General features: G+C 35.5%; 1 protein-coding gene across 1 annotated transcript in view; it reads right to left on the bottom strand.

Moving 5' to 3' along the window:
* Positions 1 to 923: 923 nt before the first annotated feature.
* Slc6a15 (solute carrier family 6 member 15) overlaps positions 924 to 19,638 on the bottom strand; it is a 44,362-nt gene continuing 25,647 nt past the window's right edge. Inside the window, exons 6-12 of the mRNA XM_057758081.1 lie at positions 18,114 to 18,224; positions 13,950 to 14,191; positions 13,656 to 13,848; positions 10,192 to 10,384; positions 8,782 to 8,941; positions 3,456 to 3,618; positions 924 to 2,256 (exon numbers count right to left, since the gene is read on the bottom strand). Coding sequence (XP_057614064.1) covers positions 1,885 to 2,256; positions 3,456 to 3,618; positions 8,782 to 8,941; positions 10,192 to 10,384; positions 13,656 to 13,848; positions 13,950 to 14,191; positions 18,114 to 18,224 — 1,434 coding nt within the window. The 3' untranslated portion in view covers positions 924 to 1,884. The remainder of the gene's footprint in view (positions 2,257 to 3,455; positions 3,619 to 8,781; positions 8,942 to 10,191; positions 10,385 to 13,655; positions 13,849 to 13,949; positions 14,192 to 18,113; positions 18,225 to 19,638) is intronic.

Genomic DNA, 19,638 nt, shown 5'->3' with positions numbered 1-19,638 from the left:
GCTCTTTCTGTTGCAACACCATACAGAAAATTGTAAGGTATGGACGCAACATATGTGTCCACCAAAGCACCAGCAGAAAAAGAAGTAATCACTTTTATATATAAAAGCAGTGTTATATATAAAATCTAAATACTAGTTAGCAGAGACAGAGAGAGAGAAGGAGCGGGGAGAGACTGTCATCTGGGACAACACTAAAGAATCCAAAGATATGAGAAGATCCAGAAACAGATAGTCAAATATTACATATTTTCACTTATGTGTTAGCTTTTTTTCTTTTTAAAACAACCATTGTAGTTGGAAACTGAGCATAGAACAATGAATTACCAGCAACAGTGTAGAAGAAGAAATGTAGAAAAATAGACATGCAGTTATGAAAATGATTAGGAATGGAAATTAAAGGTAAAGGGCTCTTATAAATCATTGGCATTAACAGGGCAGGCCTGGGCATGCATATAACACAGTGGTAGAGCACTTGCCTTGATTGTGCAATATGCACATGGGTTTAACATCCAGTAAGGAAAGAAGGAAGGGAGGAAGGAAAGGAAACTGACTATAATTAGTAAAAGTGCATTGTATATTCAGGTTATTTTATTACGTTTCCGACCGTTTAGCTAATGTCATACAATAAAAAAAAAAAAGCAAATGTTCAACTCTATGCACAGTTTGTTGGAAATGATATGCCTTTTTCCATACTTTGAGACTGCATAATAGCCACTAATCAATCATTAAACTCAATTGTTTATTTGTCTGTAAAGTGGTGGCAGCCCTGTGACTTTGTTGATCCCACTGGAAATGTGATTACTCCAAAATGCTTAAGTGCTGGCTGAAATGCAAGATGACCTTGCTCACGAATTTCAAGAGGCACAATCCTGTTCAGGTGATTCAAGGAAAGTCAACGAGGAAAACAAACGCCATTGTTTAAACTTCGTTTATTTGTAGGTTAAAATGTAATGCCATACAGTTTTAACAATCACTTAAAAAAAGGATTTCTATTTGCATAAAATGAAGCAAAACAGAAATATATGAAATCAAATACTATCTTGCTTCAAGTTTTCAAATCAGCACTTAGAGTCCCGATATGCATCTCTATACATTGTAAGTATATTATATAAATATACTATAAGTGATCTCGAAACCACAATAAATATTAAGTAGGATTTTAGGCACACGGCATAAGAAAAATGCAGAGTCTGCATAATTCTAGAGAGTGTGGAGCAACTCACTCTTAGGTCAGTTTCACCCACCTATTTTACACATATATACATACAGCCATCACATGTGATCCTCTGTCACCTCTGAATCTCATACTTCATCCAGCATTAGTACCTTCTCACTCACTCTTTGATACTATTGTTCTATATGGCTGTCATATTAGAAAATACTTCGCAGTCTTCTTCAATTAAGTACCTAAATATGGAGAGCCTATCTACAGATCATATTCATGGAATTATGCAGAGAGTCATGGACTCTTACAACTGTTCTAGGTAATACTGGGACTTGCTCTAAAGGCAAAATTATAAATTTTAAGATATACCAATGATTTTAAAATTGCCAATAATATTAAATTCAGAAATCATTAGAAACTGAGGTAACATCTGTTTTCCTTTTAAAGAGATAGAAATACTTGAAAATATGCCAAAAGTATTTAAAAAAAAAATCCTGGCAAAATATGACCTCAGTCACTGTCAGCTTTGTTTTTAATCATTTTTGTGCAAATGTAAACTGAGGAACGCTCTTCTTAGATGGCCTTATACTGTTGGGATTAAAGATCACAGCTATGAACACCTGAGATCACCTTCTGATAAGTGAAGCCCAATGCTTCTCATAGTAGAACCAACATTCATTGATAAAAATGAACCACGCCCGCAGCTGCTGCCATTTCAGCTACAAGTCTGACTCTGGCATATCTGGCATGTCTGCCATCAAATACCCAATTCCGTAGCGTCCATTGGGAGCAGTGTCCAGTGTCGGGGAACCACTTTGTTTTCGATAGATATTTTTACCAAAATTAGGCGACGACATTTCGCTTGGTATCTTGCCGTGAATGAGACTTGCGTCATCTCCTTCCAAGTTTACAGGCTCTTTAAGGACTCTTCCTCTCTTGTAGGTCACAGAGGCCAAGTTACCAGAGCTATCGTCTATGAGGTTGCAGCGACGAACAAGGAAAACAACAGGGACCGGAAGTATTGCAAGAGCCATCAGAGAAAAGCAGACAACCATCCCCCACACCGGGTAGCTCAGAAATTCTTCTGAAGCCTGGTAAAGTCAAGGAAAGATAAATATCAACCATCTTCTTATGCGCACATATGAAAGCATTATATTGGTCTTGAGTTTATATGCCAGGTTCTCAGACAATCATTTCACTTGCTCTGACTGACATAAGTAATGGAAGTGACATTCAGCAAACTCAATGATTAAAAAGTCTGATCATTAATATTTTTGTTTCCTAGAATTCTGCCCTGAGCCCATTAAACTTGAGGGAACCCAAGGAGATAAAGACAAAAGGGAGAGGGAGAAAGAGAGAGGGAGGGGGGGCGATTATTTCCCAACCAAATGCTACCACATGTATTAGTTTAGGAAAAACCAAAAGAATTGACAATAATTAGGAAAAACTATCAATCACTAAGTCTGGGGGTACTCTGTTACTAAGCAACAGACATGTGTTATGTTTACCATACCATCTCTCAAAAATCTTGAAACCTAGACTCCAAAACACATTTGGTCCCATGGTTTGATAAATAAGACAGGCTGGTCTATGTTTCCATTGTGAATGTGTTATTATTATGAAGAATTATTGAACATAGAGGAGTTTAAATCAGCACACTGATCTATAACAGCCAACACAGACCTCATGTGTGAGCCAGTGTGGCTATACTACTTGGAAACACGCCTTCTATAATCATTTGCTCATAGAAAACAATTGTCATAAAGCCTTGATTTAATATTTATTTAAATTATTGTACTTTGCTAGTATGTATTTTAAGCATTGTGAGTAGCTTATATTCAATGATTTTCTACAGATATATATATATATATTCCTGGAGCTTTACTATGCTTCCTAGAGTCAAAGGCCATGAAACCATTGTTCTTCAATGATAAAATGAAGAGATCTGGTTCAAAAGAAGGCTTTTGAGTGTCATTTGCTAAAGAAGTTTACAGTGTATAAACATCATAGCTGTGTGAGGTGCAAATTATAAATCTTATTAACCCCAAAGCAAAGCAGCATCTTTCAAAAGAGATAAATAAATAAACAAATTAATTAATATAATACTATAAAGTAAATAAAATACAAAGATTTCCTCCGTGGCATATTTTCACTTCAAAATAAGGTGGAGGGAGTGGGAACTTGGATTGGTATGTATAATGAAAAAAATAATAGTTTTTCCTCTCTTAAAAAAATTAAAATTAAAAAAGAAAAAACGAAAAATAACTAACTTCTTTATTTTGCATTTTACCTTTTCCTCAATCCATGCGTTGTAGCCAGGAGGACTTAATCCCATATTCACAATGCTAGCGATTAGCAATGTTAGTAGCATTAAAGGGGAAATGTATTTCCACATATAATAGTAATATCTGCTTGGAGCAAAGCCTAACATATCTGTTAGGTCTTCTATAAACCTGGGAAAAAGAAAACATTTAATTATTCCTCCATCATATGACATTACCTTACTAATCTGATAGAAGTCTAGATATAAGACTTTTGTACGTGTTGCACTGATTACAAATTCAGTGGATAGAGGGGTAGCTCCGTGGGCTAAGTGAGCTCCATTCAAGCCTAAGGGCTTAAGTTCAGATACCAGCACCCACATAAAAAGCAGAGGCACATCAGTATACATATCAACCTCAGTGCTAAGGAAATGGAGACTAAATCACCGAAGCTCATTTGCCAGTCAGTCTAGCAGACATAGAAAGTCCCTGGCTCAGGGAGAGACCGTTTCCAAAAATTAAGATGGAAGGCAACAGAAGATGGGAACACAATGCTTTCCTATGGTTTCCATGGGTACATAAACAGACAACCTTGCCTTCACATAGATGCATACATAAACACACACAAATTCATAATGAAAGATGATGTAGAGAATAAATATTTATGTATGAAATAAATTGAAGCTGTTATCGGTATGTTTAGCGTAACCCTCTAGCCAATTATTGAAATGTACTCTGCATGATAACATAGAATCCGACTGCAAAAGTTGTTGTTATGTTAAACACCCTGAATAACCTTTTACAAAACTGATAGTGATTCTACGCTATCCCAGAATACCACCAGTGGGGGTTGAAATTTTGTAGAATGCTCACTGTTTGTTTTTCTGAGTAATATCATAATTGAAAGAATATTCACATTTTGCAATTCATTCAAATATCTCTCAATTCCAATCGGAGTCTTCAAGCCTCTCCCCTAGGATTGTCTCTTTACTTTTTCTTGTAGTTTCCAAGGGACAATTACCTGTGGCTACATCCATTTTCTGGTTCACAAAGACATCTGATTTCCTTACTACTCATAAACTAGCTATGGAACACCTCCATGCTTGCAAAATGATCAATGGTTGTCTTTGTTTTGTATCAGACGTATAGTTTCTCCTGCTCTCATTTATCTCTTCTTCCATTTCAGACTGGCCCTGCTTATGTCTATCTTCCTAAATTATTTATCTTCTCATTATTTTTTATTCAGAACAGAGTTTAACTTTAGAAGGGCACATTAGTTTGCTGCTGCTTTCAGAAACTTGTTAACTCCCTCACTAAAGATCTTACTGTGTTCTAAGGTCTTTGCAGCCCTTGCAGTGAGGGATGGGTCCCAAGATATTCATTTGAGATTAAGCCACATCTTCAAAATAGCATGGCATGCTTTGCTTCAATTAACTAAAGAGATTAAAGAAGGTGTCAGAAACCTAGCTGCATGTTTTCTACTGCCCTCCCCCATATAAGACACTGTACAGGTCTTTTAGGTAACAATGGCTTATCCTTAACCTTTTCATGAAGGTTCATGGTGGGGGGATCCTCTTGTCAAAGACTGAAAGTCTTTGGTTTCACAATTAAAACCAGTAAAGAAGTTTAAAAACCACACACACACACACACACACACACACAAAGGAACAAAGAACTATGTGGCTATCGTCTCTAGGCTTTAAGAATACTCCTTTTACATTTGTATTCATATTTACTAATAACACTGAGTTAGTATAATTGAATATTTTCTTTCTCTGTGCTAAACTGTTTGCTATGACAAAAGTTTGGATTTAGATTGTCTACTCTCAATTGCCTGTCATCTTTCAAAGGTAGTAGTGGAGATTCAGGTAGAAGTATATTAGGTTCCTAAGCTTATGAAATCATAAAATCATTGGAGCTGAGCAGGAAGTATTCAATGTTGCTCAATGATGTAAAAGGAAAACTAATTAAATTGGAAAATTCTTATGTGAGAGTTTCCATACCAGAACTTTAGATAAATTGTGACCTTTGAAATCAAGCTGTGTTATTCCAAACTACAATTCTGCCTTCTTTTAATTTATATCTTTCTTTCTTTGAATTTCGGTTTTGGTACTTCAAAAACTACTATATCTTCCTTGAAAGATTATTGTTAAAATCATAAATGACATATGCAGAACATATGATTTCTTACACAACAGGAATTCAGCAAATGCAGGTATTGCTGGCATTACTTTTCCTCCTGTTGTTATTATGGGTTAGAAGCACTACCATTAAAAAATCGTATTCTCAATCATATTATATAATACTATAATAATCATATATATTATATATAATAATCATATATATAATAAGCATATTATTTGAAGAAGGACTCAAATAATAAACTATTTAAATGTAAATCTAAATTGATAACTTATTAATAACTAAATTGATAACTTATTAATTGAGACAGAAGTCTAGTAACAATATCAGATTCTATCACAGTAAAGGTTAGGATTCAATGGCTATGAGGTAACACATTAAGAAACTTGGTTTTGTAATCAAGATCTAAATCAAATGTCTACCTGTACAGTTAGCACACTGTGCCTTTTGAAACAGGAAGAAACAATCCCCCATCTTAAAAGTGTGTGTAATATTAGTCACCGGAGAACATTTCTCCATATACATTTAATTTTAGAACTATTTTAGGTTCATAACAAAGCTGATGTAAAGATGCTGAATCCAATATATCTCTGATCCCAACTTATGAGTCATGTCCCCTATTATCAACATCCTATATCAGAGTTGCATATATATTAGAAATGATAAGCTGGTATTGACATATCAGTATTCTCTACTGCCCATAGCTCAAATTCATTATTATTATTATGCCTTCTATGGGTTTGGACAAAACCATAACAACTTATTATTTATTATTATTCTATGAGTTCTAAACATCCCTTGGGCTCAATCTACACATCTTTCCCTGTCCCCAGTTGCTATCAAACACTTATCTGGATACTATCTAAACAGATGTAACAAGTTGGAATCCATTCGGATACAGTATTATCAGCTACAGCTTTTGTCTCTTAGCAATACACATTATATTTCCAACATTGTTTCCATGACTTTGTAGGAATTTATCTAGGATTGGACAATATTTTCCTCTCTAGATAGATTTATCCATTCATCTGTTCAAAGGCATCTTGACTGTTTCTGATTTTTGACCATTCTTAGGAAAGCTGCTATAACCATTTTGTACTAGTTTTCATCTGGTATATATTTCTTCTTAATAAATACCAAACTGCATACCTGACATGTCATGTGATAAAAGTATCTTCGCTGGAGAACTGTCTCCTGAAATGGCTACTTTATCTCATATCTCCAAGAGCAATGAATGAAAGTTTCTTCTAGTCTATATTCTCATCAGTATTTTGTGTTGCTGGTGTTTGAAATGTTTTCCATTCTAGCAAGTGTTAAGGATATCTCATTGCTATCTTAATTTGAATTTCATTTTTCATATATATGTATATGTAGGTATTGTGATGTATATGTATGCTTACATATCTGTGTGTACATGTGTATGTATGTATGTATGTATGGATGGATGCATGCATGCATGCGTGTATGTATGTGGGTGTGTTGCCCTGGGATTGACATTGCATGCTATACTAGCCGGTTTTGTGCCAACTTTAAAGAAGCTAGTACCAGCAGAGGAAGGAGCCTTAGTTGAGGAATTGCCTCTGTGAGACCCAGCTGTAAGGCATTTTCTCATTTAATGAGCAATGGGTGAGGGCCCAGTCATGGTGGATGGCGCCATCCCTGGGCTGCTGGTTTTGAGTTCTATATTAGAAGGTGGGATGAACAAGCCATGGGAAGCAAGCCAGGAAGCAGCATTTACCCATGGCTTCTGCATCAGTTCCTGCCTCTATGTGTCAGCCCTGCTTGAGTTCCCTGTCCTGACTTTCTCCAGTAAAGGACTGTGATCTGGAAGTGTAAACCAAATTAAAATCTTCCCTCTTCAGCTTGCTTTAAGTCATAGTGTTTGATCACAGCAACAGTAACCCTAACTAAGACACATGTCTTCCATAATCACAATATGTTTATGCAGAGTTTCAAAACGCTATGCTTTTTGGCTAACCAGTCTCCTAGAAACATCCAGTCTCTGTTTCCTTCATGGAGGGATTATGGGCAAGCCACGACCGAAACAACATTTTTTTAAAATTGGTTTTAGGAATCCGAACTTCATTTTTTGTGCTAACTGAAAGTGCTTACTCACTAAGCTATCTCTCTAGTCCCCTTAATTCCCATGCATTTCCGTGATGATACAGAAGTTTTTCATCCAGAATTAAGACACAAGATTTTGTTTACTTCTAAAATTGCTATTGCTGCTTTCACTAACAGAAACAGGATTATTACAAGCAATTCCTAGTCTTCCTTGCTTGTAGCTTTGGACAATATTAAGATTGTCTCAACTCTGTCAAAATACTCATTCAATACCCATTATGCTATTTATGTCACATAAGAGACTCTAGTCTTCATCTAACATAAACTTTACACAGTTCTCTCATCACTCCATCTGTGTATGTCTGGTGGAGACAATTATTTTAAAACATACTGAATAAATACTCTGAAGTTCTCTTATCCATTGAGATGAACTTGACATTTCATTTCATATCAAATACACATTCTTCACACATAGAAAGTGTGCGACCGGGGAGTAAACATACAGAAAATTCAGTTAATTGCATATGTAGTCTGTGTACTGTGAATGTATATGTATCTCGGAATAGACTAGGTCATTTTCTCAAATCTTTCTGATACCTGAAAACATGAACTCCCTCTCTCTGTCTCTGTCTCTCTCTCTGTGTATTGGTCTCTCTCTGTCTCTATCTCTTTTTCTCTCTTTCTTTCTCCCTTCTCATAGTATAATCCAGCCTAAGAAGTAGGGCACAAGCTTTAGAATGAAGTGGGGGAATCTGTGAGTCACAGATCTGCTGCTGTTCAGGTTCTAAATGAATAAGGAGCCTCTTGGGTTTCGTATTCTCATCGTATATAAAATGTGAGAAACAATAACAAGTCAGAGTAACTTATGATCTCGGAACATATCAAATACTTTTCAAGTGTGGAAGTTATCCTTTGAATAAGAATTAAGCCAGGGCTTAGAACTCTAGACAACCTTAAATTGTATGCCGTTCCCAACCCTCATGCACTGAGGGAGTACACACCCATAAACTGTTCAATCAAGAAAAGACTGAAATACTTGACTTGCTGAAGATTCATCCCTTTTCATTCTGTTCACCTTTAAGTGAAATATTGATCAAACTTTTCAAAAATAGAGGTGAAAAACAGCTGCATGCAATCAAGTATACTTACTTATCTATGCCATAAACAAAGCTTACAGCAATATTCTCCAAAATGACCACAATTAGCAGAGGCAATGTAGCAGAATAATCATCAAACATTGTAACAAAGTAATTTCCAGAGCGCTGCACGAATATCAGGCCAATACAAAATGCTAGGAGGCAACAGATAACTAAAGAAAATAAGCAAATGAAAAATTAGCCTTTTCGTAAAGCCAAGACTTTCCTTTACTGTGAATCACTACATTCATCCAATAGTTTTCAATTTTCATAATTTGTTGTAGGCAATAGCTTCTCTGATTTTATGGAAAATTACATGACAGGAGTAGGTACACAGGGTTAAACTCTAAATTTAATAGTACATATCTCTTCTCCTTAATTCTCGGGCATCTCATCTACAAAGTACAAATAATAACTGAGGGACAATTGTATAACAATTTTAAAAATAAATATCCATTCCATATTTTTCTTATTAATAGAAAAGTGACATTTCAGGCAGCTCACACTCATAGGTGATCATTACATTTAATAAGCTTCTGTAGTGTTTAAATACCAATGCAATAATGAGTCTAGTGTGGTTTCTAATGGGATTATAAAACTTACAAATGCTCATGTTTGATTGAAATATGATTGTCATTAAAGCATAACATGAAAAATCCAATTAGAAAAAGTTTTACTACCAACCCATATTTACGTATTTATCTTGCCTAAATAGTGTGCAAACTAAAGTAACAATTATAGGGATGAGTATTCTCCTTATTCAAGCATCAACTGAGAAGAAATATTTCCTGCTTAAAATCTAAGAAATAGATTCACAAACTTTGGGACAGTTGTTATTGTAAAACCTTACAGATACGTTTGTAATTGATAGTGTAGTTTTCTACACATATTAAAGCTGTTTTCTTGGCATTTTTGACAGTTAATATAAATAAATAAAGACTGTGTTGTATGTCTCAATCTCCTTTTAATGTGAGTAAAATTAGAAGAAGCTAGGTATAGTTTTCTCCACTCCCTCTGTGTGGATCAGATGTGAGGTCTCACATACTGCTTGAACTAACTGCATGCTACTTCCGGCTCTCTAACCCTCTGAAACTGTGAATTTCAAATAGATTCTTTCTTTAATTACTTACCTTGAACATGTTTTTTTTTTTTCCCCACAGCAAAAGACAATTAACAAATATAGGATAGAAACAAAATCTACTTTTTGGAAAAGATAAAAATGTAAATGTACAATACAATTTTTCCTGAAAGAACTAATACACTAAAACAATAAGACCTACTATTATATTATTATAAGTTATAATCTACTGTCACATTGATATTAATGCAATCCAAAAGATAACACAGTCTAATTACAGAATCTATTCTCTCAGCAACATAAATGGGCCACAGCTGATGCTGAAAAGCAAAAGCAAAATCTCACCAGTGAGTATTTCCTTCCTCACTTTAAACGTGTCCACAACAGGAGTGATGATTCCTTCAATGGTTCCAAACATGCTGCCAAGTCCGAGATTTATCAGCATGAGAAAAAACATCACTGACCAGAACGGAGACGCAGGAAAATGAGTCATAGCTTCGGTAAAGGCAATGAAAGCCAAGCCAGTGCCCTGCACAGCCTGCAGATCACATACAACCAGCATTAACCAAAAGCAAGAGCCTGAGATGCATCTATTCAACAGTAATAACCAGAGCTACTGCAAAGAAATATGCTCGCATAAGCTTTTATTCCTTAAATCATGTTCTCCTTTCCAGGACCTAGACTGATGGTATTGAGTAACCAAAGACTGATACACAGTTCAGAGTTGCTAAGCAGCATATACAACCACGTGGTGTTGCTTATTATTTCAAAGATCCGGGGATGATAAAGTGTATTAGTAAATAAATGATATTTGTTAATTTTGCTAAAACTTGTGAATGCAAATACTGATTCATTGCAATAAACACAAAACACGGTATATATATATGCAAATATTTCTGCCCCATGAAGTAGCTTAGTCAACTAGAATAAAGAAAATAAACAATGGAAAGAATAAACGTTTTAGCTTAAAAGAATGCAAAAGAAGAAATTAGTGAGTTATAGAAAGCCGGTTTTCAATCTAAGAAAAATCAATTTCAAAGGAAAAAACAGAATGAGACACCTTTTTGGTCTATTTCTCTCTCTCTCTCTCTCTCTCTCTCTCTCTCTCTCTCTCTCTCTCTCTCCCTCAAAAGAGTGGAGACAGATGGGTGGGGGAATGGGAAGGAGCAGGACAGAGCTGGGGGAGGGAAACTGTGGTCAGAATGTGCTTTATGAAAAACTTCTTTTATTCCTCTTGCACTGCCTTGTGCAGCCTTGTGATTAGGACCTTTGCCTTATCTTATTGCACCTTATTTTGTGTTGTTTATTTGTTCTCCCTTGGAGGCCTGTTCTTTTGTAAAGAGCAATGGAGGGGGAGTGAGTCTGGGAGGAGACGAGGTGGTAGGGGAGATGGAAGAAGTGGAGTATTGTATGAGAGACGAATCTATTATTGGTAAAAAATGCAAGAAACAAAAAAGAAAACACATGCTTTAGATAAAAAAAAAATCAAGTGCACCCTTATCTTATCTAAATCTAACATTCCTATGTTCCAATGTTTAAAAAAACCTTTGGTTATTTGATAATTTTCACAATTACTGAAATTGTTAGAGAAAAAAGTTAAGAACACACATGAAATTATAGGAATGTTTAAAGACTTTCTGGTTAGGACTGCATTTGCTGAAAATGATGCTAACAACTGAAACATTAGGTATCATGAAATTAAACAACTTTTGTACAACCAAAGAAACAAATGAATAGACAGCCTATACATAAAAGTTTGCAAGTTATCCTGAATATCCAAAATATACAAAGAAATTTAACTACTGAAAAAGAAGAATAAAAGTACAAAATACATGGACTGAAGAAATGAACAGCAATTTCTCTAAAGATGAACCACAAACAAACACATGCAAACGCTCAACATATTAGCTATAACAGAAAAAAATTAAAACGATATTATTTATTATTCATCTTACAAATCCACAGAGCAGTCATCAAGGAAAAGCACAATGAATACTGATGAAATTATTGAGAAGAGGAATTCTCATATACCACTGATAGGACTCTAATGATATGAAAATCACTATGAAATTTTCCTCCAAACCAAAAGTAGATATACCATAAAACACAGATGTACCGTGCCTGGTGTTTAATGAACGAACTCCCCATTAACACATCACAGACATACTTGAACATTAGTTACTGTAGTACTGTTGACAACAGCTTAGGTTAGAACCAAGTAAGTGAGCATCAACAGAGGAATGGCGGACATGATACAGCATGTATACACTATGAAATTGTGTTAGTGAGAAAAAACAAGGTCATATCTTGTACAGAAATGTGAGTATAACTGAAGATATTCATATCAAACATACTTAGTTTTAGAAGGACTAATCTTGCATGTTTTCTCCCATTTCTCATTTGTAAAATGTGTGTGTACGCGTGTGTATGTGTGCTTGTGTATCTGTGTGTGTCTGTGTGTGGTTAGTGGAAAAAGTAGGCCACTTACTGATTGGGTTTTTGGATTCTTATTATTTAGCAGTTAAAGTTTTTTTGTGTATTTGGTGTGTTTCCCTTACCTTTTTGTCTAAGACACATACACACAAATATATTTAAACATTAAATTAATGCATACATATATATGTGTTAAATTACACATTCATTAAACTATAAACAACATTGTCTGAGGGAACAAATAGTAGAAGGAGCTCTAAGGAGGAATGTGCATGGGGGAAATATAACCCCAAACGAAACTGTTCTTATGCAACTCAGTAATATGTACAATGAATATACAACCATAGGTAAAATAATTTTTAATGAAAAAATGATGCCACGGGTCAGTGGGTGAAGTGTTTGCTGTACAAATACGAGGATTTGTATAGCTGCCCAGCATCCATGTAAAAGCCAGGCCTGATGCCATGTGTCTATAACTGCGGTCCAAAGGTAAGAGTTTGGTGGCACACACAGACATTACAAGCAGATCCCTGTGGTTCCAGGTTCATTGAGAGGTCAGAGGTAGAAAAGTGATTGGTGAAAACACCTATCAAACTATGGTCTCTCTATACATTCCCAATGGGGAAATGCCATCACATGTACACACAGACACACACATAGACACACACATACAGAGTGAACCATGTTATTAGTATTAAAAAGCAAAACTCTACACTACTTGCAAGGTGATTGTATTACTTTAGTTAAAAGAATTGATGAACAAGCTAGAAATTATATTTCTCTTAGAATTCAAAGTTATAATTATTTAAGGCTTCAGCCATAGTTGCCAGCATGAGATATCTATGTTGAGTTTCAGCCATAGCTATATATATTAGAGCAAATGATTAAGGGCCAATTTCTGTCCTCCTAGTCAACAATGTATGTAGATAATAGCAATCAATAGAAGGACATTTATTACTTTTCCCCAATTCCTTGCTGATTAAAATATATTATAGTCTAAGAAAAAGACATAATCAGAATGTGATGAACTCAACTGTCTAACAAAAATTATCATTCATTCATTCATTCATTCATTTGTCCATTAATCAAAAACTCAGAAATCAAAATTCAAGTTCTGCATCAAATTTTGTACCAAAATGTGTATCAGATTAGACTTCATTCTGGAAGAGATATTAGTTTGCATATGGTGAGACTTCTTTTTTAAAATAACAAAAATCATTGTAAGTAAATGTACTCTATGGGATGCAGAGTTATCTGAGAATTTTGAAACTGCATCACTAGGCACTGTGCAACCCACTTTACTGAAGAACACTTTGGGATGATGCATACTTGAATTGAATGACAATTGCTTGACTTTTCAGACATGGCTTACTAACTTTATTTAGCTCATCCTCGATTTGACAGGAGTTGAGATGAAGAACAGCAAACTCCTCTTCTTTTACTTTTTGAATGATGTCATAAACTAAATGATAATCTTCTGCAGTAGCAGCTGAAAGGTTAATGTGATGGGGAATGACATCCCGACTAATGTTCCCCATTTTCAAAAATTTCAAAATCATCTCAGAATTCCTAAAAAATAGAGCAGAACGAGAATGGGCACTCTGTTTTTTTGATGCAGGTTTTATAGAGAATTGTACCATTAAAAGCAAATGGAAATGATTTGTCCATACTGTGAAATGCATTTTTCATTCACGATATTGGCTTTGAAGCCCAGGACTGCAAACACCACCAACGTTGCCAGAACAGAAGTGATAAAATTGATGAAGGACACGAGGACAGCGTCGAAGTGGCAGTTATTGTCTCTCTTGTTGTAGCTCGAAAAGGCAATGACTCCACCAAATCCCAGACCTAAGGCAAAGAAGACCTGAGTTGCAGCCTCTCTCCACACCTTGGGCTCCAGCATCATTTCGAGCTGTTTGAAAATAAGAGAGAATTAAAGAAGTCAGGAATAAATTCCAAGTTCTGAGCAATTCACTTATATGAGATTAGATCATTTTAATATGGATAAGTGATCTTTGTAAACCCAAATGTAATTTAAAATAGGAAAATAAATTATCACTTAGGAATATTTTTTTCTAGAAAAGTAGCTAAGATTGCAACAGGGAATATTATCAAACCTTTACATGGTGACTTTTCCACTTAAGAGAGAACTATTCAGTGTTTTCAGATAAATCATAACCACAGATGGTGACAGAGAAATTACTACTTTTTGATAATTTCCTATTTTATACCTTTCCTTGTCTTTTCCATTGCATAATACATCAAGTACCAATACAAAGTGAAATAATCACTTCACATCCTAGCCTTCTCATGTTTCCCAAATTTTGCTGGAAATCTAAGGATGGAGGTAGCGGTACATGATTGGAATGACTGGGCTGCCACGATACCTTTCCATTTCTTTAAAAATCAAAGGAGGTCTATTGCATTACAAGTGTTCTGAATGTGCAAACACATTCCACCTTGTGGGCTGTGCCTTACTTCTTTGAAGACTCATCAAATCTTTCAAGAACTTAATGAAATAAATCAATTCAATAAGCACTTAATCTTATTTCCAGTCATAAAAATGCTTAATCGTATTTTGTTCTCTCTCACATTGAAATCAAATTGTCTTTATTGGGAGTAATGTCAAGGTAGGTGGTAGCTAAGAATATGAATCGTACCAAATCAATCCATGATGTTAAGAGATTTAATGAAAGTGCAAGATAACGGCTGGAGGGATGGCTCAGACATTAAGAGCATTGGTTGCTCTTCCAGAGGTTCTGAGTTCAATTCCCAGCAACTACATGGAGACTCATGGCTGTTTGTAATGAGGTATAGTGTCCTCTTCTGGCCTGCAACCATACATGCAAGCAGAATACTGTACACATAATAAATCAATAAATATTTTTAAAGAGACAACGGCCATTGCACTTTTTAAAAAGTGCAAGTCAAGGCAACTCACGATCCTCTTCATTCTGCTTTTTCAAAAAAAAAAAAAGAGTAGCGACAAAATTATTGCCACAGTATCAACCAAAGTCTAACTGTCCAATATTGATAGTGCATGAAGACTATAGTGACAAACACAGATAAGTGCTTTGCATGTTTTTCTCATTTATATTCATAGGATCCCATGCAGCTGTTGAATCTGCAATCTGAGCCTTTGAAAAGACGAGAAACCAGCCCATTGCCACATTGCATGTCAGAGGCAGAAATAAATAGTAATATTCGGGACCTCTAAAGCTACCACTCTCCCTCAAATATTGGGATGTAGTGCTTCAGGTAATTTAAATTATTTTTAATACCTTATGAAGTATTTTTATTGAACATAATATTAGATCAATATTTTAGCAAGCAACTATATTTTTAACAGTTATTTAATATGTGGGGTATTTCTTCAAATACACTCAGCTGTCTAAGATGGTGTCACCACTAGATGGCAGGAGAGAGTCATGTCTAAAGACTTCTTTTAACCTGCTTTCAAATACCAAGGTGAATTTTCCACTTGGTGTTTCAGGGTATGCTGTGTGCTTAGGTACATTCTTTCCTACATAAACAATGTAAACAATGTAAAGTAAAATAGCTTATAACATGCCATGTCTTATTGATGTTCACTGGAGACTTGCCCTTTTCTGAACGGAAACAACAAAAGAGGTGGGAATTGGGGGTAGGAGTGGGGTGGTGGCCCTGGGAAGGGAAAATGGAAGGTGGGGGAGCAGCGAGGCTGTGACTGGGATGTCAAATAATAAATAGATTAAAAAGTAAATAAAATGCTTTTTTATATTAAAAATAAAGTAGCATAGCCAGGTGTGATAGCTCATGCTTGCTATCCCAGCACCTGGTTGAAACAGCGTGATTGCCACATGTATGAGGCCAGTCCTGACTAAATTCCAGACCACAAGAGACTATAAAGTGATGCCCTGTCTCAAACAAACAAACAAAATGATGCTATAATTATTTTAATTTATTGTCAATACCCTATATCAGTAGTTCTCCACCTTCCTAATTCTGCAACCTTTTAATACCGCTTCTCATGTTGTCCAAACCATACAATTTATTTCTGATGCTAGTTCATAACTCTGATTTTGCTACCGTTATGAATCAATATACTAATAATTATAGAGATAGAAGTTTGAAAAAGGCATCGAGACCCACAGCTTGAGAACAACTGCTCTAGAACAAACAAACACCATTTATCAATAGTAAATGGGAAGTTAGCTAACAAGAAAAGAGGAAAAAAGGAAAAAAAAAACCAAACTAACATTTTATTTTTTTTTATTTTTTATTTTTTTTTTTTTTGCTTTTCGAGACATTGTTTCTCTGTGGTTTTGGAGCCTGTCCTGGAACTAGCTCTTGTAGACCAGGCTGGTCTCGAACTCACAGAGATCCACCTGCCTCTGCCTCCCAAGTGCTGGGATTAAAGGCGTGCGCCACCACCGCCCGGCCAAACTAACATTTTAAAGGAGATCCCTAATACAAATTAAAATGTTACTATAAGCTAAAGTTTTAAATGCTACATCCATGTAAAAGTTCGTGTCAGTTCTAAACTATGTACTAAAATCAAACTCCAGAACTGTGTGAGCGCCAGTTGTGAACCGGGAAAGTAGTTACAGTTCAGAAGTTAAGCCAGAAGAATTAGTTGCCTTGAACTCAAGAAACATTTTCTTCAGCGCTCTGAATATAAATCGCTTTGGTCATCAAGTATGTGAGGCTTGGAGGAGATTTTAATTCTAAGGTGGTTGAAGTGTATGAATCCAAAGCTGTGTTCCAACGAAAGTTCTCAATGGCACCAAATATGAAAGAGCACTTTTGGACTAAAGAAGAAAACCAGACGCCCACGTAAGCATTTTTGCTCTTACAGAATGAATACAAACTCAGACCCAGACATGCAAAGAACACAGCTTCTTTTACTTCCTAACAAGGCAGCTGACAAAGAATTCCACAGAAGCTAATCCCTTCTGCCACTGCTCAAAGGACCATGCTTACAGGCCCGCCGTTGCACCACAATCGTCTTTCACATAACCTCAAGGGTAGGAACTATTTTAACTGCACACTCTGACCTCCTCACCAGAGTCTGAACAAGCTCACGGTGAGCTGAAATTTTATGTTGCTGAACCACAAAAACACAGACACTCCCAAAACCTATTTCTGTTTTGTTTTGAATTAAAAATAACAAGACATGATTAAGTCTGCAAGTAAATTATGGGTAACCAGGAACAAGACAGACAGCAATAAACTTATCATTACTTAGTAGATTGACAGCATGAGTTTCAAACCCTCTTTGAAACTAACGGAAAAATTTCCTGATATGTGTACGTGCTTATAAAAATTATCAAGCTTACCACTTTATCTATGACTCCAGAGAGAGCAAAACATTCCCAAGAAAACATTAATTCTCTATAAGACAGTATTTTAGCAAACAGTGGGGTTCTCCCCCAGAGATTTTAGATGGCGTGTAACTTGCGGATATTGGGGAACTTAATATTTTCTCTAGTTCTTCTAGCAAAAAGATACTGTTGTTGATGTTTCAAATAATCCATGACACATTTTGGATATAAACCACTCAACTAGAGGATGATAAGTAAATGCAGATCAAAATTTATTACTATAAAACCATAAGCTATTTCATAGGTAGAGACTTTTCTAATTTAAATACTGACAATTTCACTCAAGAACCAGAATGGTATTTTTTAAAAATTGGAGGTGGATCAAATTGGAAATACAGAAAAGCCACTTCCCTGTAGTGGTCAACATACTATAATTTAGAAGTCTAATATATTTATGTTAAAGGAATTAACCCTGAAACATAGCAAAGGAGACATATTTACAATAAACGTAATGGAAAATAAGGCACATACCTTAGGGGTAAACATGTGTCGGATGCCATCAATTGAGCCATTTAAAAGGAGAGATCTGATTAGGAAGCATACAAGTACCACGTAAGGGAACAGAGAACTAAAATACATGATCTGCAAGCAAAAAAAAAAAAATGACAATAGGTGAGACAGACGAATGACAATTCTTACGGTTATAACTACACTTTGATAGCTACTTTTTTTTTTTGTAGCGTGAGGAACGATATGGTTAACAATTTCTAAGTCATTTTTTAAAGGGAATTGTTCTGGATTCTTTAAGATCTTATTTGAGACATAAATAAAACTCTGTTTAAACTGATTCATACTGTATATATTTATGGGGTAAAGTATAATTCAATACTTATATAAAATGCTTAATAACAATTTAGAGGTAATTATCACTTTGTGTTATACGCTTTTAAGCTTACTATTATCTTAAGAGTCACAGTAAGTTATGGTGAACTATATTCACCCCAGTGTGGTACCCAATTCTGAATTGTGATCTCCCTTGTGTCTTTTGATTGTCATTGTCCAATAGTTCTTTATCCATCTCTTTCCTTCCCCGTCTCTAGAATGACCACTCTACTGCCCTGTGTTCTTATGTAATAGGCTCTTTTAGTTAGCCAGACAGGAAAACATATAGGATTTGTCTTTCTCTTACTGCGTTATTACACTTGTGTTGTATCTAAGTTATTGCAAATGATAGAATGCCATCTCATTTAGTAGATGGATAATATGCGGAGAGCGCATTTGCGTGTGTGTGTATGCAGAATTAAAATACAAAATGTTTACCATCTATGTTGCTTCTAATAGCAGGATTTAATTCTGCTGAAAGACTGTATATATCATTGTGTGCCTACATGAAAAAAAAAAGCTGACTTAATTTTCCTTGAATTAGGGCACAACTGTGGTGTACACTTAATTAATTGTGTTGATAATTTGTAATGCCTATTTAAAACAATATTTAGGAAAGAAAGGATCAAACATAAACTGCCTAATAAGTCCTGGTTCATGTTTTACACATATTTTATGTAATGTTTTATGATAAAGCTATAAAACTCCCAAAATATTGGGCAATCTTTAGGTACTGCATTCAATATAAAACCTTTAACCATTCATTTCTGCTATGTTTGCTTGTAAGGTACTCAGCAAATTGCTTAGCACCCAAAGGAGTCATTTGGCCCAGGCATTAACAATCTTCTTGACATCTCCAGGTGGAGGTCTAACAAGTATAAGACTTCCCCATTGTAGAAACAAACTTCTGAATTTCTCTCTAAATTGTGCCCCCTCCTTTTCAAAAAATGGTCCCGGCCATCCCGTTGCTGAAATCATACATGCAGAGTTGTCCAAGACAATCTGGAATATGCCCTCAGGTTCCAGATCAGCATCCCAGCTGTGTCATTTTCTGCTAACTGCATTCTAAGTGTTCCTAATAGCATTGAACCGATTGCTAATTGCTCCCTCAGTCCTGCAAACCTTTAAGCTAATAATGTTCTCCTTCTGCAGAGCTCAGGCACTCATGCCCTTA

This window comes from Chionomys nivalis, chromosome 25 (genome assembly GCF_950005125.1).
Source record: "Chionomys nivalis chromosome 25, mChiNiv1.1, whole genome shotgun sequence".
Lineage (NCBI taxonomy): Eukaryota > Metazoa > Chordata > Mammalia > Rodentia > Cricetidae > Chionomys > Chionomys nivalis.
Note: the sequence above shows the minus strand (reverse complement) of the source record. Positions and strands in the feature narration are given on the sequence as shown.